Source organism: Anomalospiza imberbis, chromosome 7 (genome assembly GCF_031753505.1).
Source record: "Anomalospiza imberbis isolate Cuckoo-Finch-1a 21T00152 chromosome 7, ASM3175350v1, whole genome shotgun sequence".
Taxonomy (NCBI): Eukaryota; Metazoa; Chordata; class Aves; order Passeriformes; family Viduidae; genus Anomalospiza; species Anomalospiza imberbis.
In genome coordinates, this window is record NC_089687.1 from 39,004,808 (window position 1) to 39,031,798 (window position 26,991).

General features: G+C 51.7%; 1 protein-coding gene across 1 annotated transcript; it reads right to left on the bottom strand.

The window, feature by feature from the left end:
* Positions 1 to 2,629: 2,629 nt before the first annotated feature.
* COL6A1 (collagen type VI alpha 1 chain) lies at positions 2,630 to 25,993 on the bottom strand. The gene is made up of 35 exons (XM_068196741.1): positions 25,685 to 25,993; positions 24,823 to 24,956; positions 22,987 to 23,183; positions 22,530 to 22,689; positions 22,272 to 22,394; positions 22,160 to 22,180; positions 21,956 to 21,976; positions 21,814 to 21,858; positions 21,480 to 21,533; positions 20,684 to 20,728; positions 20,553 to 20,579; positions 20,229 to 20,255; positions 20,089 to 20,133; positions 19,798 to 19,851; positions 19,231 to 19,293; positions 18,667 to 18,729; positions 18,452 to 18,505; positions 18,335 to 18,370; positions 18,113 to 18,175; positions 16,161 to 16,223; positions 12,888 to 12,950; positions 12,073 to 12,135; positions 11,910 to 11,960; positions 11,791 to 11,826; positions 11,172 to 11,234; positions 10,079 to 10,144; positions 9,676 to 9,711; positions 9,548 to 9,584; positions 8,776 to 8,784; positions 7,834 to 7,967; positions 6,620 to 6,729; positions 6,176 to 6,359; positions 5,800 to 5,974; positions 5,450 to 5,479; positions 2,630 to 4,691 (listed from the first exon to the last, which is right to left on the bottom strand). The coding sequence occupies exons 1-35, from the start codon at positions 25,791 to 25,793 to the stop codon at positions 4,081 to 4,083; spliced, it is 3,072 nt and encodes a 1,023-aa protein (XP_068052842.1). The 5' UTR covers positions 25,794 to 25,993; the 3' UTR covers positions 2,630 to 4,080.
* Positions 25,994 to 26,991: the final 998 nt, after the last annotated feature.

Here is a 26,991-nt window from a genome sequence, read left to right on the forward strand (position 1 = left end):
ATGACAAAGCTGAGAAGTGTTTCCTGCTGGTGTCTGCAGAGATGGATGGAACCAGGAGCGCTGCTCTGCTGAGGCCATGAGCAGGTGGAAGGGCTGAGCTATACTTCAGGGGTATAAGTCATTCCATGCATTCCCAACCCTCAGTGGAAGGGCTGTGTCACTGCCACAGCATGCTCCTGGGAGCACCTCTGTAGTTTCCATGTGTGACAGGGATGCCCACATCTGTAAGAAACTAGAAGAAACAAGAAAAATAAGGAAATAGAAATTAAACAGTGCCCCTTACTGTGTTCAGAACTACTTCTCACCTTTCTGGTGAGGCCCACCTGGCTGCAGTGCCCGTCCTGCCATAAATCCTCCAGAAGTTTTGCTAATGCAATATACATTTTCTGTGGAAAAGCATAGAAAACAGACACTGTGGATCCAGCCTGAACTCCCTATAAAAAATGAGGAGAAATTTTGAGGGGCAAGACCCAGGTAGAGCATCTCTGTTTGCCTGTGGGCTTACCTATGGACAACCAGGGAAGGCACTGCTAAGTGTAGTTATAAAAAATTAATTGTTTGTCAAATTAAAGTCTTCTCAGCCTAGTCAGATCATAGCAATTTATTTAGTCCCATTATTACATATGTCTCTAAAATCTAAGTGACCCAATTATGGATGGGAATTAGCAAAAACTAAAATTGTTACATGCAAGTCTCCCAAAGCTGAACCATGCTTTGGTGATACTCTTCATCCCATGCAACATTATGGGAGGCCATCAGCTTCCTAAATCCTTTACCTGGAGAGGGAGGATGATGATGGTGGTGTGTGCTGGGGGCAGGGAGGGAATGGTCTTCCACCACGGCCTTGAGTTTGCTGAGAATTAATTCTGTGTGTCAACCCCATATTTCTGTTTTTCTTAATAGGTTACAGTCTTTACTGTTTGTCCACGATTCTTTCTTATAAAATTTTACTTATTTCAAGGGGAAAAGTCATGCAATTGGACTAAATAATGCATACTTTAAACTAAAGCATGCTTGGGAATATGAGCTAAAGCAAGCCCCAAACCACAGAGGAGCAGGAGGTATTTGAACACTCAGTTATTTGGCTGTCACAGCTAGGAGAGGCAAAACAACAGATCTCTGCTCCTTGGGAAAGTCGTAGGCACAGGAAAGGCTCTTAAATATACAGTTCAAAATCATCCCAGAGCAGCTGGGTATGTGTTTTAGGAGTCCTACCACACTGGTAAAGCAGTCTCCAGTCCTTCCCCAGCCATCACCTTCCCATGAAGGGCTATGAATCAGCATTGCCTCAAATGAGGAACATTTAGTCAGAGGAAAACAGAGAAATGTGGCCCAAATTCTGTTGTTGTTACATAAAACACCTCGCTGAACATCTGGAGAACATCTGAAGTTTAATAAAGCAGGCCTGCAGACAGAGGCATTTTGACCTTCCCTGTAATGGAAGCACAAAAAATAAGACTGAAAAGAGGGGAGTGAATATCACCAGAAATGGAAGACTATTTAAGTCTAGCATATCGGGGCCAGCTTTGTCCCAGGCACCTGACAGGGCTTCCGCAGTCCTACCTGAGCAATGCAAAACAGTGGGGAGAGACAAGGCAACACTGCCAAACACAAGGTGCTGGGCATTTGTGAAAACTTCCTGCTGGTCCCAGTCTCCTGGGAAAGCCAGGTCGCCACCCAGTTCTGGTTAAAATTGTGATTCTTCTGGGCAAATTGGAATTTAAAGGGAACATTTAGATTTTTCTCCGAATAACATGGTGAAATGATGGGGAAAACTGACAAACACTCCAGAACTGAGGCTCAGAATCTGACATTTTTCACTGGTTTGGGATTTTCTTTTCCTTTCAGCAGAGGGAAAATGCTAGGGCGTGGTTAGAAGTGGAGGGGGAAAATTAAAAGAAACAGGAAAGATCTCTCCTGCCAGCTACCTTTTTTAGCAAAAAGCTGTAAACCAGCCCAAAGACAGGGAGATCTTTCCCCAGCTGCCTTTTGCACCCCTCAATTGGATATGGCCCAGGTGGGATGTGAGCAGGAACATGCAGCAGGGGTGGGCAGAAACCCCATTTTCCCACCCCTTTCTGCTGCAGCAGCCCATGCCACGGGCTGGGCTGGACATCCCTAGCCACAAATGTTTAGCCTAAGGGCTTGTCCCTGTCATGTTCCTCCATGTCTGACTCATGCCAAGGACTATGGCAAGCCATTAATAGGTACTTCTTGAGCTGTAACAAAACCTGCCTTTCTTAGGGCAAATATGAAGGCATTTTTTCCTGACTTTCCATGGAGAGGAGAGCAGGAGATCTGACACAAACAGCTGCCACCCGCAGAGCCACCCCAGAGCTGCTCCTCAGACTTTCCAGCTGTGAGTGAGGTGTCCCCGGGCTCCAGGGAGCCCAACAAGCATCTGCACAGAGATGGAGGCAGCATGACTAAGAGGAGAACATGAGACAATGTCCTGTTGAATGTCCCCACTGCCTGGGGAACAAGTCACTTTGCAGGAATCCACAGTGAAAAGCTGTGACAAGCCCCGGGACACAGAGGTGTGGGGTCCCCAAGGACGTTTTAGAGATCTCTTAGGAGGTAAAATCAAGATCTGGGAGGGAGGAAGTCAAGTCAGACAAACACCCAAAGAGACTGTGGAAAACAATTTATTTGACAAATTTCCAAAGTGGACAATTTTAGTAAAACATAGGCATAAAATAAAACTAACTGGTACAATGGGGTTTTGGATACAAGGTAAAGAGTTTGGGGTGCTGATACCTGCCAGTCGCTGTTGGTTTCTCCGAAGTGCATGAATTCATAGCAAGAGCACCAGTGGAAGCGCTGAAACAAAATCTCACCCAGCCAAACCACATTTTCAGAGTGGTCCCAGAATCAACTGTGTAAGCACCAAGGGCCCACATCACCCACATAAGTGATAGCACCTTTGTCAATATATCTTAGAGTGTGAGTCAAAGACCCTGGGAGATGATGGCAGCCTTTCACTTGACTTCTCTGGGCTGAGGATGAGGCCTTAATTCAATATATAGTGCAGTTAGTGGGTTTCCCTAGGGCCCAGGTGCCTAACTCCTAGGTGGTCCTATAGAAACTGTACTCCAAGAGACCTCGCTGGGAATAAGTCAGCTTGGCTCTTTTAAAATTAAAAAAAAAAAAAAAAAAAAAAATCCAACAAGTGGGCTCAGAGAGATTTTCCAGAATGGAGCTTGAACCATAAAACAAGTTATCAGGTTATTCATGAGGTTCCTGGTTTCACTGTAGGACCATGAGATCAGTAAGTGAAGGAGTGCAGTTATGTAGCTTCTTTTAAGGGTTTCCCCCCTCCCCAAAGGCTGCTGCCCATCTTTCCTTTGGTTGGTGTCCAGCCTCTCTGTCCTGAATGGGGGCATCAGTTTGAGGGATGCTCCACCACCCACCTCTACCCCAGCCCTGGGAAGTGTCCCATCCCCTGGCTCTGGAGGCCAGAGGTGCTTGCACACAGCTTGGGTAGTGCAGTCCAGCCCTCTCTCCTCCACAGGCATGGAAGATATGAACCAAACTTGCCAGCTGTGACAACGATCCCCTCTCAAATCTTGCTGAAGTGTGAATATTTCACTCGAAGCACAGCATTAGGTTAGGATCATGATGAGCTGGGCAAGTGCTCAACTGATGTGTGAAAGAGAGAAGGAAATGGGGAAAAAAAAAGGTACCTAAAAAGAGCATAATCAGCCTTAAGAGATCAGGTTAGATCTTAGTGGTACAAAAGCCCTCATCCTGATTTTTGGCAAAAACACAGTGGGAAGAGGTTGGTATTTGTGCTCTGATGGCCTATTGCTAGGTGCGCTTGTGTTTTTCTGCTGTGGGGAGGGAGGGCAGTCATAGACAGCAAGGGAATTTGAGGCTAACAGAGTAGAGACACAGATGGTGAAGCAGAAAGAGAAGGGAGGGGACTGTGTACAGCCAGGCTGTGGCACTATGGTTATCTGCATAGATGTAAATTCCTCAGGTTGGTCAAGAATACTGTTAAAATTCTTTTCTGCTTTGTTGGTTTTCCTTTTTAGGTGAGACAGAAGCAGCTATGGCCTTGGCAGAAACCCACCCACATTCTCAGTCAACAGCTATCTTCCTGGACACAGTTTGGTAGAAGACACCACGCAGCAGAGAGGTGTAGTCAGGCACGCGGAAAAGGTGCCGCTCCCCGTAAGCCACATCGTAATCTGCACTCTTCCCCGTGACCAGGACACGGATGTTGGGCTCATTGGCTTGGCTTCCCACTGCCAGCACGTAGATCTCAATGTCAGCCTTCTGTGCGTCCTGCACAGCCCTCTCCATGGCCCTGGCGGTGATCCCTTGAGAGTGTCCATCAGAAAACACCAGCACCCTCTTCCTGGCCGCGGTGCGGGCAGAGCGCCGGTACAGCTCTGTGATGAACTGCAGAGCTGAGTTCACATCTGTGGCATCATTCATGAATTCCATGTTGTCAATGGCCTTGGCAATGACCGTGTAGTTGTACTGGAACTGAGCTTCCACTTTCTGCTGGTTCCGGCCACTGTACTGCACCACCGAGATGCGCACAGAGTCGTCAGTGGGCTTGCTGGCCTCCAGGAACCGCCCCGCCAGCCGCTTCACGAATTTCTTGGTGGTCTCAAAGTTCTTGCTCCCCACACTGGTGGAGCTGTCCACCAGCAGCGTGATATCTGCTGGCCCGGTGAAGGTGACTGCAAGGGGAAAGGTCCAGAAGCCAGAGTTGTTACACTTTGGCTCTTCCATGGAAAGCGGATGAAGTTACAGGCATGTCTCACAGGCTTCCTGCCTTGTCAGGGAAATCTCCACTTGTGCTAGCTTTCTTTCCCCTGCCCTAGTGCTGTCCTACACTTGTCCTTTCACCCATTCATTCCTTCCTTCTTTTATTTGGTTTAGGATAGGCTGTAGATGTTTATTTGGCTGAGATAATCTAGTGACTCTTGTTTAAACACAGTGGCTCCCTTGCGTGTCTGGGGAACCACTTCATCCTCCTCACTTCCCTTCTTTCCATGGAAATTCTGAGGACTGATTGTGCTTCTGAATTGGAGGTGTACTCCATTAAAACCCTCCCTGTTCTCACTTTTCAAGCACCTTTCTCCAATATCCCTGCCATGGAACTGATTTTACTCATGCTTCCACCACTAGATAGTGGAAGCAGGTAATGAGGTCAGTTGCTAAAACCTGGGGGGTCACGATCTTTCACAGCCTCCTCTCTAGGTTTGAGATGCCAGAGAAACAACCACCTACATTTTTCCCCAGCTGATTTGGGCTGGTGTGTGTGTGTGTGACAGAGACCCTGAGAGTGTCTGACAGATCTTGCTCACCTCTCCAGACCAGGAGCATCCCCATTGCAATAGGTGCCCAAACCATGCATCCCCACAAACAAAAGCTCCCACTTCCCCCATCACACCACCCACAGTCCCTCAGCGTGGCATGAGGAGTCAATACTCACTTGGACAGGTGTAGTCAGGACATTTTTTCTCTGTTAAGAATATAAGAGAGATTAATGTCACCAGCTGGCCCAGGAAAACCACTTGTCCCACAGAGCCACAGAAGGGACAGAAGTTCACCTGCAGAAGGTGAACGCACCCACCTTTGCCACCTGTGCAAAGGCTATAAACGTGCATGAAAAATGGTGTGGACAGACATGTCCTGCAGCAAGTGAGGATGGGGACCTGACCATGAAGTATTCTGAGACATGAGCTACCCTTGTCCCTGCTTAAGACTGGGGGGACACAAGGGAGGGCATTCTGCAGCCCTCACCACCTTTCCCATTGCCTCTAGCCACCGCCTTTCATCCACCTTGGCAGATGTACGAGGTGATGTTCTGCAAGAAGGTGTCATCCAGGAGCTCGGCATAGTTGTCCCTTTGAATGGACAGTCCCGGCCTGGTTGGTCTGCTTAAACAAGCAATGTCATTCAGGTGATCTGGATTTGGAGGGTTTCGGAAAATGTCACCGATCCCAAGGGAAACAACCTGCAGGGAAGTTTGAGTCCATCACTGGATGCATTCATCATCTAATGCATTCATAAATGTGTATGTCTGCCACTTTGTGAAAGTGCTTCTAGTGACACCTGTGTCCCCTGCCCTAGCCTTGTGTAGCAAGGACATGGAGACACCCAGAGAGCCTGCACTGTGCCGCACAGCTGCCGCATGGCAGGTCCCCCATGCCCTTACCGGGGTGACATCGCACAGGGAGTTGAGCGGGGTGGGGTCCCGCAGGGTGTCGGAGCGCCCATCTGTAATGACGATGGCCACGCGCTTGTCAGACGTGAACCTCCGCAGCAGGTTGTCCTTGGTGAATTGCAGGGCCTCCCCAGTGTAGGTGCCCCCAGCGATCCACTGCAGGTTCTTGACTGCCCTGCAAGGTCAGACACCAGTGAGCCTGCCAGCTCTGCCCATGGGTACTGGAGGAGCAAGAACAAGGCTTGCGACCAAGAAGACACCCTTGCATGGGGATTAGGGTGGAAAACTGGCAAGCTCCTTAGTTTAGCCTTAGCACCACTTATGATGCCACCAGCCACTACCTTCCACTAAAGGGCATCTAGATTGTTTAGTGCTGGCCTGGATATGGAGGATGGGAGTGAGTAGGCTCCCCTGGGCCAGACCCCACAGACTCACTGCTTGAGTGCTCCGATGTTGTCGATGTTGGCATCCCCCATGGCCACCAGCTCCTGCGTGTTGTCATGGCTGTACTGCACAACGCCTACACGGGACTCCCCAGCGTCAAACTGTGGGACAGAACAGAAACCAGTTAGGGGCAGATACCTCAAGGGAACCCAGAGACTCAGAATCCTGTTGATGGTTTCTCCTGAATGCCTTCATGGCAGGCTCTGATGTTTCTCTTCTGCCTTATTCTGGGCAGGCAGAGCCCCACAATGCGCATTGGGACCAATTTGGTGAGACAGTAAGTGAAAAGAACCCAAACCTAGATCTCACAGCTCACTAGTCTCAACAGCAGCCACTGGACTCTCAGGCACACGGTGGAATTCTTGGGCTTGTACTGTGTGCAGAGTCAGGAGCTGGACTCAATCCTTGGATCCCTTCAAACTCAGGGGATTCTATGGTTCCATGAGAAGATATATTTTCAAGACTCCTGTTTTTCTTCTAACACGGTGGTTTTGCTACCCAGTTCTACCATTTCTACTTATTACTGGCTCTTTGCCATCCAAAAAGCCCCATGTATGCCCACAATTCATTGTATTCAACAGCAGATTATGTGCTTTAAGTGTGGCTGGGAAAAGACCTTCAGGAAAGTCTTGATTCCCAACAGCCCTTCAAATCACAGATCAATAAATAGATAAATCAAATAAATAATAGAAAAATAAAACATACAGCAGGTTACCAGAGAGGAGCTAGGAAGGCGAGCAAGCCTTTGTGTTCCTCTTCAGACTGAAAGACTCACTATGGGGACAGTATTGCTGGGTTTGGGCTGCAAGAGTAATTTTTAGTAGAGTGCTTTATTGATGACCTAAATCCAAGTGTGGGAACTGGACATCAGAAACTTCCAACACACTCCAGACAACTGAAATGCTCTTCAGAACAAGGGAGAGACTGAGACACTGATCAGGCTGATTGAATGGTCGATGCACCACCTGCTCTCAGACATGGAATAAACAGAGTCTCTTTGCCCAAAAAGAGAGAAATGTCTATTTTGGGACAATGATCTGCTGTCCAATCTCCATCACTTTAGGAATTTTGAAAGACCCACCCCCAGCTTGAAGCCAAGCCTGGTGGAGGCTTTTTGGAGTGGGGTCACCTCCCCGTTTTCCTGATTGCAGTGAAAAATAAGCTAGTGCACACATAGATTTCACAGCACTCAGTGGAAATCTCACCTTGACCCGCTCATCCTTGCTCAGGCGGTCAATGACTTTGATGATGAAGTCCTTGGCAATCTGGAAGTTCTGCAGGCCGATGCTCTCCGAGCTGTCCAACACAAACAGGAGGTCGACAGGACCACAGGTGCACTCTGGAGCAAGGCACAGGAGCGGAGGGACATGTTTTGCAGGGAAGCATTTCTAAAGCAAGTAGCTGATGCCTGTTGCAGCCCTGCCCAGCTAGATGCCTATGCCCCAAAGCACGGTGTAAACAATGCAGGAAAATAGCTGCATAGGAGACTTGAGAGCCAGTTTACAAATTTTTCCATGTGCATTTGCTCCCTAATGAGAGATGTGGCATATTCAGGCTGTAAGTACCCTTAAACCACCCAGTAATTAGTCCATAACCTTCCTCATAAGCTTTCTCACTTCTTCCATTCACCCAGCCCAGCAGGACAGAGGTAGCACTGGTGGGCTGGAGGAGGCTGACTCAGTTTGCTCCCCTCTTTCTCATAGATGAAGAACATAATGTGCCCTTGCCTTTCCCTTCAAGCTTTTCGACTGCCAACCCAACTTATCAGGGCAGTATCAGGGAATAAAGCCCAGCACATTCCTCTGCTGATCAGCACAAGATTTGGAACTAAGAAGACAGAGCTAGATCCACAGTGTGCCCAGAACAGACATCCCAACTGTAAAATGGGTGGAAGAAATCCACCCTGCTGGCACACGGCACCTTGACAGCCATTTTCCAGTTGCAGAACTCAGGCACATCAGCCTCTAATCCGTGTGGCACTCTCAGAGATTGCTTCCTGCCCTCCCTTGCCTGGCTCATGCCTGGTTCTCCCTCACAGGCTCACTACATCTCCATAGCAGAAGGCAAGGAGCAGGGAAAGGGAGGGTTGTAAGGAAGGAGAAGGACCAGCAAATGTTTGCAGAGCAGCTTTGCCAAGTAACACTCACCACAGCAAGCTAGAGGAAAAGGGAGAGAAAGAGACAACATTAAAATGCTTGACAAAAGGGTTTTTCACACCCTAATGCAGACTGCAGGTTTGTGTCTCTGTAAACCCACAGACACCTGGCCTGGACAATCCAAGCTCATGGAGGTTTCTCTCCCACTTGAAATACCCAGATTCTTTCCCATTTCAGACTGTGATGCCCTGACCTGGAGCACCACACACACACAGAGCTCTGTGTGTGCACATGCTGATGCATTGTTAATTAAACAAATATAAAAGCTAAGTAAATCACCAGAGTATAGTGCTCAAAGTCAGTTCCCCAAGTGCCCTTTGTCCTTCCAGCACTTCATTACTGGCCATGAGCCAGAAGTCCTCTGTAGGACATACATGCTGCTTCTCCCCATGGCAGGACACCCCAAAACAGCCACCCCACCCCCCCCCCCACCCCTTTCCAGGGGGGAATATTAGACCATGATATTGGGGGGGGAGGAATTGCAAAATGGGCCACTCAAGGATTTTACACAACTTTGCTCATGTTTTCCCTGTACAGAACCACAGACAAACCAGTGTATGCCACACACATGTGAGACACAGTTGTATGAGCTACTCTCGAGATGGAGTTGGAGGTCCATGGATCATGGGGACTTAATTGTGGCTCATGAAAGGGGAGACATGCCCATGGATGGCATTCTGCTGCCTGGGGACAGGGAAGTCAGCTACCTCTTGCTTTAGCAAGGCACTGAGTAGTGTGGGAGAAGAGATATAGGGATACTCACAGCACATCTTCATGATGATGTCCAAGATCTCACATTCCTGAAAACAGAGGAAAAGAAATGTTTGTTTAACAGCAAAAGCAATGCACAGAGCAGGCCAGCAAGCAGCACCCCAATCCTGTCCCACTCACGTCTGGTCCTGGAGGCCCCATGGGTCCCTGTGGTCCCTGTCAAACAGAAGCACAGAGGAGTTACAGGAGCAGTCAGTCCTATCTGTGTTGTACTCTAATGATACCTTGCCAAGCAATGCAGAGTTGTGAAAAGCCTCTTGGCTTCCCAGTTGCCCCTGCACTGGGCTTGGAGAAGGAATATCTGCTTGTTTGCGTGATTCCCTGATGCTGCATGGAGGTGGAAGGAGGAGATCCACTTCCACATGTGCCATGTACACCCAGGTGGGAAGGCAGTGAGCACACACAGTGTGTACATGGCTTGGTGTTGTTCCCAGAGCACCCAGAGTCTGAAGGGATGGAGGGATGGATGGAGGGATGGTGGGATGCATGCCACTGGGGCCAACCTGCCAGGGTCCTTACTTACCGGGGGACCTTCACGTCCCCTGTAGCCCTTTGCTCCTTTAATGCCACTGGGCCCAGGGGTCAGGTTCTGGAATGAAAACAAAACCAAAACTCATAAATCTGTGTGTGCCATGGGGTAGCACTATTGCTGGCCAGGGGTCTATCTACAAATCACAAATGGGACGGGACTGCTGTGGAATGCGTCTCGAGCTGTTTCTTTTCCAGCATCAGTCTCGTCACATGGTTATGACAACGGGAAGATGCCAGCAGCTCATGTCCCCAGCAGCATAAAAAGAACTCAGTGTTACAACTCACTTTAAAAGTTTTTTGACCAATCACACAAAGGAAAAGCATATTGACAGTAGTTCTGTTCAACCACTATAAGCACACATACCTTTGGCTAAAACAATACTTGCTTATTTCAAATACAATACCTACTTGTAAATCTTAAAATACAACACACAGAGCTCCATTATTAAGCTTAAAACTTCCTAAAGTCTCACTAGATATACTTTTCTGTAGCTTAGGGAGTTATTCTAGCCAAGTGTTAATACACAGACCACTGTTCTATTTGTCCTTACTTTCTACTTATTTTATAATTTTTTTGCTGACAAATCTTATGGCTACTGCTTAGCTCTAATCACAGTTCTGCTGTCTCCAGGGCCTGCCTTTTGCAGCTTTCCCAAAACCCTCTGATTTTAAGGATTCCTACACAGCACGTTTCCCTCCAGATGTCTGATGAGCCCTGCTTCACCACTAAAGTGTTATCTGAGGTTGCTGTACCTAATTAAATGAGGACTTGGAAGGGACACTGGGGAAATCTCCCTCCATGGGGCAGTGATAAAGCTCAGATCACCAGTGCCGCCATCATCGGTGCCACCTGGAAGCATACAAAGCCTTGCAGAGGTGATGCCCACCTCAGCTTAACAAATGTGGAGTTTGCCAGCTGTCAGACACAAAATGAACACCTGGAGGGAGCTCCCATTGCTACACATCAGTCACTGCTCAGAGGCAAAAGGCTGAAGATTTACAAAGTCTGATGGGCTCTGGCCTATCATTGCCCAAGGCTCCTGCACTGTGCTCACAGGAAAAGAGGATTCAGCATGGTTACTCACATCGTTGCCAGGGTCACCAGCTTCCCCTTCATCACCTTTAGGTCCGACGTAGCCTTTTGTTCCCTGAAAAACAGAATGGATGAGACTGCTGGGTGACTAGCCGTTGCTAGCGTGGTGAAGTTGGTGCTGGCGTGTGGTGACCTTGTGAAAGCTGGTTTGGGACAGGGATAGAGAGCAGCACATAGGCTCCCAGCACCAGATTTCAGTGTTCTTGATGACGAGAACTTGTTTGGTGGTTTTCACTGCCACACAATCATGGAATCGTTTAGGCTGGAAAAAACCTCTAAGATTGAATCCAGACATTGACCCAACACTAAATCAATCCCTTGGCATAGCATTACCCATCTCCCCTGGGTGACATTCCCAACCTCAATCTCTGGCTCTGGGACTGCTTCAGAGAGCACCCAGTGCAAGCTGCTGCCCTTGGGTGTTACAGCCTCAGCAGGACACTTCCACTGGAAGTATCTGCTGCAGGGAGAGGTGAGCAGAGGTTTGGAGGATTTTGGAGATGCAGGTTGCTTCAGGGAGCCCATTCCAACATGCAGCTGACGGAGAAGTTCCAAGTGCCAAACCACCACCAAGGGTAAATCCTGTGTGGCTGAGGAAGCAGCACACTTACGTTAATGCCAGGGTTGCCTCTGTCTCCTGGCTGCCCCTGGGGATGGAGAAAAGGAAGTGTGTTAGGTTGGACAAGTAGACATAATGGTATTACAGTTTCAAGGCAGCACAAAAACTTACTGGGGCGCCTGTGAATCCAATTGTGCCATTCCCAGGAGGACCATCCTCCCCCTGGAAAGGAAGGCAAGCATAGATGAGATAAAGAAATGCAGACCCCTCAGATAGCATGGCAGCAAGATGCTGGTCTCCTTGGACATTATATCTCCCCAGCAGAACCACTCACCCTTTCTCCCATCAGCCCGGGGTCCCCAGGCAGCCCAGGTGCTCCAGGCAATCCCTTTGGGCCCTGAAAGGGCAGAAAAAGAAGTCAAGCACTGCACAACATCATCTGAGTTGGGAAGACAATGACTTCTGAGGAACCAGCTACCAACACAAGCCCACCGTGGAGGTGTTCTGCTTATATAAGAGCGATGTGAGGATTTAGAATATATGTCAGAAAGAAGTTCTTTACTCAGAGGATGGGGAGGCCCTGGCACATGTTGACCAGACAGGCTGTGGCTGCCCCATTCCTGGAGGTGTTCCAGGTCAGGTTGGATGGGGCTTGAAGCAACCTGGGATAGTGGAAGGTGTCCCTGCCCATGGCAGGGGCTGGAACAGGATGAGCTTTAAGGTCTGTTCCAACCCAAAATAGGATTCAAACTAGGATCAAATGTTCTGGATTTCTATGAAAGCCAATGGCTGTGCTTGGCTTCCATTTGCTCCCCATCCTGGAGATCAAACCTGCTGGCAGATTCAGGTGGCTGCCCCCAGACAGCAACTTCCCCAGCTCCTGTGATGGGAAGCTCTGTGGTTTGTGGTGTAGCTATAACCTCTCCAAGAAATGACCAGTGGGAGGTGGGGGAAAAGGCAGCTGTGGTCTTAAGGACCCATGGAAACATCTGGATGTGTCTGCCAGGAAGCCAGTACTGGAGCCTGTAACAATAGGTTCAATAGCATTCCAGTATCCACAGGATTTGGGGAAAGCCCTAATGGGCAGCACCTGCTGCTCATCCCTGCATCCCTTCCCTGCAGAAGAAGAAATGATGAAGCAGCACTGACCTCATTGCCAGGGGGGCCATCATCTCCCCTGTAGCCTTTGGGTCCTGAGGGTCCAGGCTCACCCTAGGGAAACACAGAAAGCTCTCTCAAAGGGGTTTTCTCTTGCTGCCACTCCTGCCCTTAAGGGCTGGCTCCTTTGATTTGTGATTTGATGGGTAGAGGTGCCCATTGGCAAGTTAGCTCCACCTCGGACAGCCCCAGAATGGACCTATAGATGAGGGTGAATACTGATAGGGAGGTTCTTCAGGAGCCGTGTCCGGCTTGTCCTTTTCCTCCTTCCTCCCTTAAGGCCATTTTCTCTGTGAAACCCTGTGGGAGTTAGATCCCTGCTGAGCACGAACCAAACCCAGAAGCTTTCTTGGCTAAGGTGTGACACTGCAGGTATGGGCCACACATCATGTGCTTTTAGTGGCAGCTGAGGCCCCCAAAACCATCCCTCTCCTTCAGAGCTCACCCCAGTAACAGAGGACCTGGTGGGAAGAGGATGAGGGAGGATGGGCTGACGCTTTCCAGCATCAAAGCACAGCTGTGTGGTACATGCACTGTGGCACTGCATGTCATCAGCCATGACACAGGTGCCCCTGGAGGATGGTCCTTGGTGCAAGCACATCACCCTGAAGGTGACACAAACTTCCATGTGCCTTATGGCTTGGAGAAGTCTGGGTCACAGCCAGGGTGACTCTGGGGAGTTTCTGTTCTCAGGAGGCTGCAGAGCCCTGGCAGCGTGTGCTGGAACAGACCAAAGCTGTCACGCTGCCACATCCCATCTGGGCAGCGGCTGCTTGCTTCGCCAGCTGCAGAATTGGCCAGAGATACCATGAGACAGGAGAGGAGGCAAGAGGAGGGTTCTTTTTTCTGAGAGCTCCACAGATGCCCGAGGGAATTCCTCCACCTTCTGCTCAGTGCCCACAGCCCTTTGCAGGCTTTGCTTTCCAGGAGGTGGGGTATGATGGTGGACAATGAGTGGGTAGTGATGCTCTGGCATCACATCAAATATTCAGGCAGCATTTTATGTGGAGCTGAGTGTGCAGCCAGTCCCCAGGCAATGGAGAGGACAGAGGGATGCAGAGAGCTGGTGCTGAACGTCCATAGATGCCATACACACCCTTTTTCCAAGGAAAGGTGTCCTTGTGGGTGCAGAAAACTTAAAATAGCACAGTGCAGAGCACTGAACTGCTTCAAGGCATGTGACCTTATTTCTGCACAAAAGCCCAGAAGAGAGAAATCTTGGAAGGAAGGACAGGAACTTGTGATCCTTCACACCAGACAAGGCTGGAGCCACAGCACCCTTGGCTCACACTGGCCACTCTCATCCTCACTGCAGCCGCACAGCGCAAATCCCTCATGGCCTTGGAGGAGTTTATGATGGATGATGCAGGATTTTGGGTAAGTAAATCTTGTCCACTACTTCTCTGAGTGCAACAAGGACCTGATAGAATGGATGGACACCATGGAATAGAGAAGGGCTACCAAACCTGTCCCATGAGGCTCAGGGAAAGAGTGTGCTGGCCTTTAGCTTCCCTCACATAGAAACTCTCATCTCTTTCAGGATGAAAGAGAGTCACAGGTTAGCGGGAGCACTTTCCCCTTGCCAAGAGAAACACACTCCAAGGTCCAGAGCTTGCAGATAACACTGATTGAAAAATACTTGAGTTTGCCAAGGTCCCACTCTTACCCAAACCTAATTACACATTTATTTTTAATTTGGCCAAACACAAGCATTCTTTCTCAGCTCATGGAAAAATCATCCTCACTTTGCAACTGCTTTTCATATCTCCCTGGAGTGGTGGGAGCACTGGGGCAGCCTCTGTCCTGGAGAGGCACTGGAGCTGCTTTTGTAATGCTTCCCTCTCTGACAGGGGTTTGACTCAAGTTCGGTGGTGAGGAGGGAAAACTGGTGGCCCACAGGAGAGACCATTCTTTCTCCTCTTCCTCCCCCAACAGGAAAGGCTGGCTGGAAGCAGGATCTGTCCCAGCCTGGCTCCCCACCACACTTGCACCATTTTTTTTGTCTTCTACATGGTCTTTTTCCTGCCTTGAACCTGGAATGTGCCTCTACCACACAGAGAGCAGCTCCAGCCCCAGCCTCTTTTGCTGGCACCAGCCTGCAGCACTGATCAGTGGATCATTACATGCACACATCTGAAGAGTTGCTTTCCCACCAGGGCCACCTCCCAAAAAGACACCTAAGCAAGCTGGATACTGCCAGACTCTCTCTGCACAATGCAGGTATGACATGGGGGTCAGCCGCGCTGGAGACAACATGAATGCAGCAGCCCCTCCTTCATGTTCTGCACTCCAGATCTTCTCCAAGGGCTCTCCAACACTTGGCCAAGCAGAAGGGAGTTTAAAAGCTGTCTCACATTTGTCTGCACGCTGGCCTCCATGCTTCACCTCTCGTGGGAGTCCTTCTCCGTCAGTGTGGGAGTGTTTATCTTGATACATTCCTGTATCTTGGGATCCATCAATACTCCAATGGTGTGGGTATAAGGGGATTTGTTCTACAGAGCCCAATCCAAGGATTATGTCAAAGTGTGCTTGCTCAGGTGCAAAGATCCTGTTGGCCATTGAAATCAGTGCCATGGCCATGAAGGACTGACCCAGCAATACCTCTAGACCTCAAGTTATCAGCAGGGAAGAAGCAGCCTTCAACTGTGCAGGGGACAGAAGTCTTCATCAGGCTGGAGGTGGCCAACCCTGCTCTCCAGCAAGCCCGTGCAGTCTGAGATCTGTTCCTTGAGGCACACAAGGCACAGGCAGACCCCAGAACAGGAGGGTCACACCTTGCAGCCAGCAGACTTGAGGAACACTGGCTCTGGGAGAGGCTGTCTCTGCAGGATGCCAAGGGTGTCAGGGACACCACTGGGGCCACGTCAGTATATCCTCACTGACACAAGATGTCTCACTGACACCCCTGACTGAAGTGAGCAGTTTCTGGCCCCAGGCATGAATATTTTGTGTGTGGCTGCCGCTTGCACTTGCCAGTTTCCAGTTCTGTCAGATGTGTTGACATCTGTTTCCATGGGATTGGAAAATGGTGTGCAGGTTGTTCTGCCCACAGCCCAGCAGCCAAGTCTGCATTTTTTTTGGTCCTGTTCATATCCTGGGTTCTCATAGAAATCCCTGCCCTTCTTCACCAGCTTTGCTCCTTGTCTGGAAGATGCTGAGAAGTTGCCCCAAGATGCTGTGGCATCAGTTAAATCTCCCATCCCACTCTCCCTGACGTCCCAGCCACTTCCATCTGAGATCCAGAAGACTAAACCAAGCTCTTACCTGGTCGCCAGGTGGACCGAGGGGTCCTTCCCGCCCTTGGTCACCAGGTGGTCCGGGTTCTCCCTGAAAAACATACACAGGAGAGCAGGTGTGGGTGCAAAGGGACCTGTGTGCAACGGGGAGCAGGGGTGCAGCACCCACAGTTGGATGGAAATGCAGTCATCCAAACAGGCAAGGATTTGAAGCAGATTCAGGAGCTGAGTAGAGAGCTGTCAGAGATGGAGGAAGATAAAGATAGGCTAGTGTGGCCACACTGAATCCAAGAAGATAGCCCTAAGAGGAAGGCCTTGTGAAACTTGCATCTCGGGGGCATTTTTCCACCCATTTTGTGCCACAAAAGCAAAAGTGTGCAGAGATTCGTCTTCTGCAGATACACATAGCTGGCCCTGGACCCAAACTAGCCACACTGCACCCATGGCTGCTCTTCTAGAACAGCTCCTGCCCTGGGCAGTCTGCATGGAGAGGAGCACAGCTTCCAGGATAGCTGCATCCTTCCTCCAGCCTACCATCCCTATGGAGCTAAGGGAATTTCCATGGGAATGAGCCACAGATGAAGAGAGAGACACCCTCACTTCTCACTGCTAATGTTCTCCCCTCTCCCTTGCTAACACTCAGAAACCTGAGCCAGGGCTGTTTGCAGAGAACTGACAAGCCAGTAGGGTGCAGAAAACCTGAGTCTCAGTGGTTTTCTACCCCAACAATTCCAGTAGAAGGAAATACCCCATGGACATGGCTCAGTTCCCTTTCACTGAATAGCCTTCCACAAATCCAGCAGAGCTGCATCCCAACAGGGCAGCGTGACTGCCAAACCAAGGCTGGCTTTGCGGCACCTTCCCCATCCAGACACATGGCCAGCAACGAGCAAGCTGGGAAGGGAGAGGAGAGGGGAATTTAAGGGAAGCGGTTAAGAGGTTGGTGACCTAAAGCTGTTGTTTGCAACCTAGAAGTGTCCAGATGCATAAGCCAAACAGCAAATACAAAACCCAACTTCCAAATGGCCCTGAGACGTTTTTGGCAAGGTTACACAGCCTTGTGCTTGGACTCAAAGCTGGAAGGAAGCAGCCCGTCATCTGCTGAACAATTTAACTGCAGGACACTGGCGTGCCTTCATCTCCCACAAATCTGCCCCGCACACCCCATGCAGCAGCACTGATGCTCCCTGAGCCATAAACAGGAAGGGGGAGGCTGCCAGAAGCCCCCTGCCAGAGCTGCCCCCTCCCCAGGGCAGACCTTTGCCCCCTCCAAGCTGGTGCTGGGTCCTGGCTGTCCTCGCTGCAGGGACAAGAAATGAGTGGTGCAATGGTGGATGGGATTATGGGATGCTGCTGTGGAATGCCCTGGCTCCCACCACCCCCACCTGGCACAGAGCACCCCTTGCCCCTCCCTATGACGTGTGGCATGGCTGTTGCTTGCCACATGTTTGTCCTGGCCTGCTGAGGGTTCCTGCCTGTCCTTCCCATGCTCACGCTTGATGACTCACCCCAACAGGCTGGAAACATACTTTCCTAGTGACTCCCACTCAAAAGGGGAAGGAAGAGTGTTCCCTCTTCCATCTATACCCACTCATGCTGCCCTGCTGCTGATTGTATCTGTGCCCTCCTGCCCGAGCCACTGGTAGCTCATGCAGCCCCTGAGCACCCAGTGTAGGACACCTTGACTCTTTCCTCTTCATTAACTAGTTTTCCAGTATCGAGGAAGGAACTGACAGCTGTTCACTTGCTCTTGGCTTGCTGGGCATGCTGTCCTCTGGATTTTGGCTGTTAGGTGATTACCTGCCAGCATAAAGGGGCAACAGCAAATCCTTCCCAAACTGGCAGGTCAAGGCACTAAGCTTGCCTGCTGGCCCACAGGCTGGTGGAGTTAGCCACTGGACACCTATTCCCAGCCCCTGGCTTCCAAGCATCACCCCTCTTGCAAGCAGATGTGGAAGGCTGCCCTGCAGGTGCAGTTACCGGCTGTCCTCTCAGCCCACGGTCACCCGGCGAGCCCGGGGGTCCTCTCTCTCCATTGCTGCCCTGCAAAGAGAGGGTGGCATCACAAAATCAGGGCCTGCTCCCAGAAGGGCAAACCCCTCCCTCACAGCCCACCTCTGTGCAGGCTCACCCCTAGGCCTCCTTCTCCTCCTCTTCCAGAGGGTACCAGCCCCTGCCCTGGGCAGAGGCTCTCTCACTTACCCGTTCTCCAGGAGGACCATCCTCACCTAGAGCACCCTGTGGAGAAAAAAGAGGGGTGGTCAGAGGGTGGGGATGGCCAGCAAACACGCACAGGGGCATCACAGGTATAAAACTCACCTCGTCACCAGTCTCTCCTGCTGGTCCAGGCTCACCCTCGTTCCCAGGAGATCCCTGCAAGACACAGGGATGCAAACAAGAAGGCGGACAGTTCTGGATCAAAGTCCTGCACACTTGAAGAGCTTTGGGCAAGCTCTGCTTCAAAACCCAGGCTGCAGTAGGGTCCTCTCACAGAGAGCAAGAGGATGTTCACACAAGGGTGCTTCTTCACCCACCTTCTCTCCAGGGTTGCCAGGAATTCCCTGTCGGCCAGGCTTTCCATCATTCCCAGGCTCCCCCTTCACAAGAACACAAGGCACCATCAAGACTGCATCCAGCAGTGGATTTCAGCTCCCACAGCACAGAAGCTGTCAGGAGCCACAGTGCACCCCAAGCCTCATTCAGGATTTTGGTGTCTCCCCATCCCAACAGATCCATCCCTACTCCACTCCCAGTGAAAGCCACCTTTTCACAGCACTCTCCTGATATCTCAGGGATGCTTTGTGCTAGGCTTGCGGGCACCCTCAAACCGTGGGCACACTATGGGTGATGGGGGCCATCCTCTAGTGAAGTGAAGAGACCAGGTTGGACAGGCCTTGGAGCAATCTGGTCTAGTGGAAGGTCCCACTCCCCATGGCAGGGGGTGGAATGAGGTGGACTTTAAGGTCCCTTCCCATCCAAACCATTCTGATTCTGTGATAGGCTTCCCCCAATCAGTGCAAGGAATTTCCACCTCTCCCTCCTGCAGGAGAGGGGTCCCAGCATCCCTCCTCTGTGTGAGGCTGGGCAGAGCAACTCACCTTTGCTCCCTTGGGCCCAAAAGCACCAGGATCTCCCTTTGGTCCAGGTGGGCCTTGAGCTCCCTGTTGAAATTAAAGGCAGTGTCACTGAAACCTGAACTGGTGACACCACCTGCAGGAAACTGGGCATGGCCTGAGCATCCCAGCAGCCTGGCAGGTGGCTCCCGGTTGCAATGGACAGGAGGGACATGGCCAGAAGGGACTCCTGCACCATGGAGCTGTGCAAGCTATGCAACCCACATTGCTGAAACACTTCTGAAGCTCAGAGAAAAATGGCAGAAAAGGTGGTTTTGGGCTGCTGGACTACAGTGACACTGGTGCCACCACAAATGTGTCATCCCAGGAGCATGGAAAAAGCAGGGAAACTGAGAAAATGCAATGTCAGGCAGCCCAAGGGCAACTGAGGACACCTTACAGACAAGAATGAGGTAGACTGCCCCAGGGTCAGCCCCAAGGTGCCATGCCTGGGATATAAGCATCGCACATTTCCAAACAATTCCCTATTTCCACACACCATCATGGCAGAGCTGTTCACTTGCATGAAAGGGGCACCCACAAGATACCTACATCGAATCCAGGTGAGCCTTTGCAGCCAGGTAATCCAGGGTATCCAGCTTCACCCTATCAGGCAGCCAAATCAGGGGTCCCCAATGAGTGACACTCACGGGAAGACCCCATCCATCATCCCAAACCCCTTGAAGGGACATTCCAGCCCCATCCCTGGCTGGCAGATGGATGGCCCTGCAGGGAGGGAACTCCACTGCCCCACAGGCTTTATCCCTAGACCCCACAATGGTTTTAGAGGGGCAAAAGCTAGGGTGCTCAGGCCGGGCAAAGTGTCCTGGAGCAGAGATTTACCTTCATGCCATCAATGCCATCGATTCCACGCCTGCCTTTCTCACCCTGAAACAGAGTACCAGGACCATGAAGTGATTCCCAAATTCCCAATGCCTCCCAAACCTCAAACAGAGAAAAGTGATGCAAAAGCAGAGTCTGACCTTGGCTCCTTTGGCTCCTCTTGAGCCCTGCAGAGGGAAGGACAGGGGTGTCAGATGTCCATGCAGAGCAGATCCACCCTCCCCACCACAGTGCAGTCCCCACACCAGCTCAGTCTGAGGACGCAGGCATTTACCATTCCTCTGCTCACCACTGGATCCCACTGGATCCTGCTGGATCCCTGCTCCTGGCTCAGGCAGTGCCAGCAGGAGGGGTGCAAGTGGCAGCATATAGCAGACCCCAACACCACACAGCTGCAGGGCCAGACCAGGATAACCACTAATGGAGACATAGGGCTCTCTCCCAAACATCCCTGCTGTCCTCACCTTTTCTCCTCGGCTTCCTTTGTCACCCTAGAGAGGTAAGGAGAAAAGGAAATGGGAGAATGAGATCACTTGCAGCACAAAGCCCATGGCCCACCTCTGAACCACCTCTGTGAGCATGCAGCCCCACATACTTTCATTCCTTGGTAGCCAACAGGTCCCATGTCTCCTGGCCTGCCCTAGGGGACAGAAACACAGTGTTACAGAGGCAGAAACAGTCACCACCATTGAACAGCATCTCCCCAGACTCTTGATATGGGGCCCAACTGCCATTCTCTCACACAGGATCCTCTCCCATAATTCTGCTCCTTGTTTTCCTAGTCTGGGAGCATGGGATCATTGTGGAGGGCCAAGAGGACCTGGCTTCACCTCCACCATCTCCAGCTCTTCATGGAGGTGAGGGAAACTGGCTGCTTGGGGACACGTCATTTGGGAGGAAAGGGAAGGGCAGAAAACCCTTGGGAAGAAAAAAGGCATGCCATGGGGTTTCCAGTCTGGGAGCACACAAGATTGGTAACTGCATGCTTAGGTGTGTGGGAGAAATGTGCCTCCCAAAAATAAGTGTGCCTAGTAAAATAAAAGAGGGAGGATGAGGGAAATAGTTTCCTCATGCTCTCAGGTTATTTACCAAAGTTTTCCCTGTAACACTGTTGTGTTTGTTATGTCAGAGGACACAGGAGGGAGCCCAGAGTCCACCCCTGGGCTGGCACACATGAGTCAGAGACATGTCCTGCAGGAGGGATGGCTATTTTGGGTGAGGAACAAGGAAGCCTTGTAGCAAGAGGAGGAGCCACCCCACTGCACAGCATGCATGACTGCACACCCCGTAGAAACAGGGTGATGCTGGTGAGGATGAGTCCGAGAAGTCTGGCCAGAAGCAGCCAAAAAACAGCCCATGTGCAGAGTCACCAGGGCTGGTCCTTCACTTACTGGGTCTCCAGCCTCTCCTTTCTGGCCGGGAAGACCTGGCTTGCCTCGTTCTCCCTGCAGTACAGGAAAGAAACAGTTAGTTTATCATCCCCAGGAGTAGAACAATGACCTGTTGAAAGAAGAGCAGGGAGCATGGGAGCAGAAATGCTTCATGGATACAGGGAGCAGATGGTGCTGGCCATATGGGAGTATGGTGTAGGTCCATGCCCCAAAGGTGACCTTGGGGGCCTTTTCCAACTTTCTTGGTTCTATGATAATGATTCCAGGTCTCTGAGCATCCCCACTGAGCCCATCCTACTGTCCCAGTCCCACAGTCCCACAACCAGTCCCTCACCTCGTGGCCAGGGTCACCAGGAGGTCCGGGGGGCCCTCGGGGAGGCTGCAGGAGAGAGATGTGGGTTAGACCAGCCTGAGGCACAACCTGGGACCACGGAGATAAGAGGGAAGGGAACAGAGCTCTCAAAAGGCTGACTCACCTGGCACTCAAAGGAACAGCACTGCACAGAGGGAAGGAGGAAACAGCATTAGAGGAGGTGGCAGCAGCAGGGTCAGCCTGCACCCTGCTTGGGGAGGGCTTCCCAGGCTGACAGGGGTTGCCTGCAAGGCAGGGCTGTGCCACCAAGCCCCTCTAGCCATGGGTCACCCACAGGGGACAGGGTCAGTCGCAGGGGGATGCTCACCGATTGCTCCGTGTTAAGTTTCTGCAAGACAAGAAAGCAAAGAGAAGGGCTTTAAGAGGGACAGGGGGGCCTGGGGAGGGGGCGGGGTGGGGAAGGGGTGGGCAGTGCTCACAATCATGTTGATAATGGTGTTGATGGTCTCCTCCACATCGATCTCCCGGGTGGGCTTCAGGCTGGTGGCAGTGAAATTGCGGCGGTAGGCGTGGTCCGTGGCAATGATGTTCAGCCGCTGGTCCTGAGGGTGGGGAGGGCAGAGTGAGACCTGTGGGCACCTGTGCAGGCTCTGAGTGTCCTTCCTTTGTCACACTGGGGGTCCCATGGACCCACTGGGGATCCCTTGCCGGAAGCATCCCTGCTGTGTGGTCCCTACCAAGTGGTTGGGAGAGATGGCAACAGAGAACACTTTGATCCCCAGGAGTTTGGCTTCATTGGCAGCATCATCCAGGCCTCCACAGGGCTCCTTGTAACCTTCCAAGGGATGTCCATCAGTCACCACAATCAGGTATTTATTCTCCTTGTGATGGGAACCACTGGAAGGGTTTAAACACAGGATTTAACGTTGAAAGAATTTAGCTGGAGAGGAGTGGTTTGGACACCTGGGGACACTCACCCCAGACAGTGCCCCAGCCTGTGGTCAGGGCCTGCCTCATCCCAGCAAACCTGGAGCAACTTGCCACCCCTGTCCCCACGCTGTGATCTCTTTTCCCAGCCTGGGGACAACTCTGCACAATGCACAGGGATGTCCCAACCCAGAAGCTCCCACCCTCCACCCACCAGAGCCACACCACCCCCACCCCCCTGTGCCCGCTTCAGCCTTGCTGCCTGACCCAATGAGCAGCTCCTCGATGCCGCGCTTTATGGCGCAGTCGGTGTAGGTGCCCTTCCCGATGTAGTTGACAGCCGACACACGGTTCTTCAGCTCGCTCTGCCCGCTGGGCATCGGCGTGAGGCTCTTGATGAGCACCACCTCGTCGCTGTAGTGCAGCGCTCCCGCGTTCCACACCAGATTGCGGTCGCAGCGGTAGTACCTGCACGGACACACCAGGACACAGAGTTCGCTTCACTCACACCAGCATAGAAAATGCAAATCCTCTGCAGAACAGGGTTTGCCAGGGTTTCCCACTCTCCTGCAGAGCCGAGACATGCTTCCCATGTAAAGCACAGCATGGGACCCTGGGGTAGCTTGTCCCGTAGTTGGAAGGGCAAAGCGATGCAGTGGGTGAGCATCTGCAGGGATCAAACAGCTTGGCAAGACAGGCTTCTGGAAGAGGTGCCAGGGGCTGGAGCTGGGCAGGAGGGGCTGAGCCAGACAGCCAGGTGTGTGCGTGTGCAAGGCAGGTAACCACTGAAAGACCCTGCAAAGAAGTTTTCCACTGCCAGATGGTTAAAATCAGAGAGGGATGCCTCCCTTGGAAGGATGCTCTAACTTGGGGAAGCATGAGTGTGTGTGGGTTGCAACCCTGCAGCCCTGTCCTGTGCACTGACACATCCAGCACCTGTGACTCCCTGGGACAGAAGCACCACCTGTGCTTTGTCCACTGCCCCAAAAAAAGGTCTTTTCAGGATATGGGGACCAATCCCAAAGGGATGTGATTTATTTTTCAGTAAGCAGGGGCCAGTCCCAAAGGAGTGGAGCTGCACATCTTCTCTCTGCCCAGCAGGGGCTGTCCCAAAGTCACCTGAGCCTTGTCCACTGCTGTTCCCTCCATCCCACTGCAGTACTGAGCCCAGGGCCTTGCACAAGGGAGAGTGATGCTGCAGTGATGGAGGCCTGGCAGGTTGTTCCCAAGCACAAGGCTCCTGGTCACTCAAAGCCTTGTGAGACAACTCTTCTGCCTGGGCAATGGACAGGTAAGCTGGTAACTCCCTCCTAACCCTCCTGAGATAGGGCATTGCCCTTCCAGCTGGTGCAGCACTGGGACATTCCCACAGTGCCCCTCTGGGCACCAGCACACATCTCCTGCTGCCCTGAGGAGCTCAGCAAGACCCATGTACCTCCAGCACTTGTGGTACTCCTGTGCATCCATGGATCTCCTGCCTGCAGTCAAGCCCAGCACCACCCTGTCTGGGATCCAGAAGCTTTGGTGCTCCTGGGCATCCCTGGGCATTCCCTTGGGAAAGCCAGGGTCTGACCTCGGTTGGTGGCTGCCGAGGTGGGTGAGAAGGAGGCAGATAAAGAGCCGGGGAATGGGATGAGTAAGGGGCACCCAAAGCTGGGGTGCACCAGTGGTAAAGGAGGGTTTGCTCTGCAGCTCACCCTGTGAGTGCTGAGTTTAACTCCATAAATGTCCTGCTGCCACCCATGCACCCGGGCAGTTCTGGGCCTGAGCACAGGGACCAGCATCGCTTTGGCACTGCACAATAACTGTACAGCCACCCGGAGGTGGTGGGGTTGGGCTGCCATATCAGCCGCTCCAGCAATTCCTGCCTTTCCTGAGGGTGGCTGCAAGCAGCCCTGCTAAAGCCACGCTGCTGCTGTCAGCACACACAGAGACAAAACTGAGCAGCTGAGGACTGGGAGAGGGGACAGAGGCTCCCATCCCCCTCCCCAGCATCCCTGCTTTCCTTCTTTCCTTCTGTGGACAGACACACTGGGGGATCTCAGCATCCCACCCAGCAGCAGGCTCCATCCCCAAAGCAGTCCGGATAAACCCTTGGGGGAGGTACCTCTGGGTGAGCTTATCAATGAACCGGTTGGTGAAATCTTTCACTTGGGTAACCAGGTCCCCAAAGGGCTTCACCCTCAGGGCAACACTCTCTGAGGTGTCCAGGACGAAGAACAGGTCCACAGGGCAGTCTGGGAAGAAGTGGAGAGGCAGGAATTGGCCGGCAGTCCTGCTGCATCACCTCCCCCTCCCAGGCTTCCCGCACTGCCCACCCCATTTCCCTCCTAGAAGGCTCCAGGGATCTGGGCTAAGGGGAATGCTTTCACATCCTAATCCCCTTGGCATCAAGAGTAAGCAAAATCACTTTTTCAGAAAACATAATTTTGTGGTGTTTAACACGTTCCTATACTTTCTTCTCTGTTTCCATTCAAAGGATATCTTTGCAAGACCTATACTCCTTACTATACCAAATAACATGCAGCTGCCAGAACCACTCAAAAAAATGAAACCATTTTAGCAATCAATGCAATCAGGAAGTAAAAATTTTCTGACACGTCCTGCCAAAAAATACAATTTTAAGAAAGAGCAATAACATAAACTTCCCTTAAGAGCCAGCATCCAGCCCAGAATAGTTCAGAAAGCTGGACTGGTGCCCATTGTTATCCCCCTCTCCTGCATCCCCCTGCTACGGGTAACTCCTGACCAGATAGAACCAAGGAAAAAGAGCCAAAGAACATCAAAGTGGGTACTTCTTGCAGATCCTCTCTAATCCTACACCGCTCTCCTCAGCAAGCCCGAATGTCCCAACAAATCTGCGGTATGTCTGCAGCAGAGGCATCCGTCCCAGAGGGAAACAGCAGTCAGGCTTCTCTGCTGATCCCGGGAAGGAAAACCACCCTGGAAAGCATTCCAGGCTTACCTTCTGCACTTGAGACTTGGGTGCTGATTTCTGGGCGCTGAGCACATGAGCCCCCCCACAGGAAGCTGGCCGGGAGCAGCAGAGTGAGCAGAAAGTCTCGCAGCCTCATGTTTCTCGGTTCAGATTACCATCAAGCTGGATCCAAGGAAATAAGCAGGGAAGAAAAACCCAGCAGCTGAGCGAGGCCACGATCCGGAGGCAGGAGTTGGTGAAGATTTTTTTTTTTTACTGCTTTCCCCTTGGTTTCTGTGGGAGAAAGAGAAGGCAGGAGGCTAAGGGTGAGGAGGAGACTTCTCCAGCCTGAGGACGGAGGGAGGGATCAGGAGGTGTCAGCTGTGAGTCAAACTTAGGAAGCATTTCTCCTTACCCTTTTTATGGATGTCACTGTACCTGCAATGGCAGCCCAGCCACTGATGCCTGGGACCTCCACAAGCCTTTCAGGGACCCCTGGAGCAGGCAGTGCCCAATGGTGGGGCTCAGCCTGTTTGCTGGGGCAGGGGGGCTTGGGACACCTGCCAGCACTTTCCTCTCAGCTCCTGGGCCAAGAAAGCTGCGCCAGGGGGACAGGCATTCCCATCACATCCCAACCTGCAGGACATCTGGTCTGGGTTCTGCCAGGGGAGTCCCCACCACACAGCACAGCTGAAGCTGGGGGCATGGGGGCACCATGGACGTGCCCAACATTTTTGGAGAAGCACTTTCTTCACTTTCTTGACTTTCAGGGCTTTCTGCTCAAGCCAGTCAGGAACAGGAGGGGCTTATTCCTAAGGAGAAACCCACAGGGCCACCCAAGACTGCAAAAAGCTCTTCTCCTCAGGGCCATGCTCAGGGCAGGGAGTTGGGACGATGGTCAAAGCTATCAAGGCCAGGAGGTAGAAAACAGGAGCACAAGTCCTTAGGGATATCTGGAGATGAGCACCTTCTCACTTGGTAAGATGGCAGGAGAGCCTGAGGACCTCTACAGTAAGGCACCCCAAGGTGGTATTGACCATCTGCTCTTTATGGCCAGAGCCGGAGACAGTCCTGGAAAAGTCCCAGGTCCTGCCAAACCTCCCATGGGTGGGAGCATTAATTGCTATGAAGGGGTAGGGGGTGAGGTGAAATACCTGAGGGCTGACCCTGGTACAGCTGCAGCTGTAACTTGCTCCCAAAAGCACAGGAGGGCACCAAAAGCTTTAAATAAGACATTTTAAAGCATTAAGTAAAATAATAATAAAGCATTAAATAAAATGTTGATGGCTCCAAAGAGCAAAGAGTCAACAGCACAAACACAGCTGGCACAAAGTTTGCACCCAGGCTGGTGGCAT

Bases quoted from the DNA above. Each gene is read 5' to 3' on its own strand.
- COL6A1 (XM_068196741.1), bottom strand. From the start codon at position 25,793: ATGAGGCTGCGAGACTTTCTGCTCACTCTGCTGCTCCCGGCCAGCTTC. The intron at 9,585-9,675 runs GTGAGTGGGACA...CTCTGTTTTCAG, and splicing joins TGGGGCCTCCAGGACCAGAC to GAATGTGAGATCTTGGACAT. The intron at 5,975-6,175 runs GTAAGGGCATGG...ACTTCCCTGCAG, and splicing joins CCCTGTGCGATGTCACCCCG to GTTGTTTCCCTTGGGATCGG.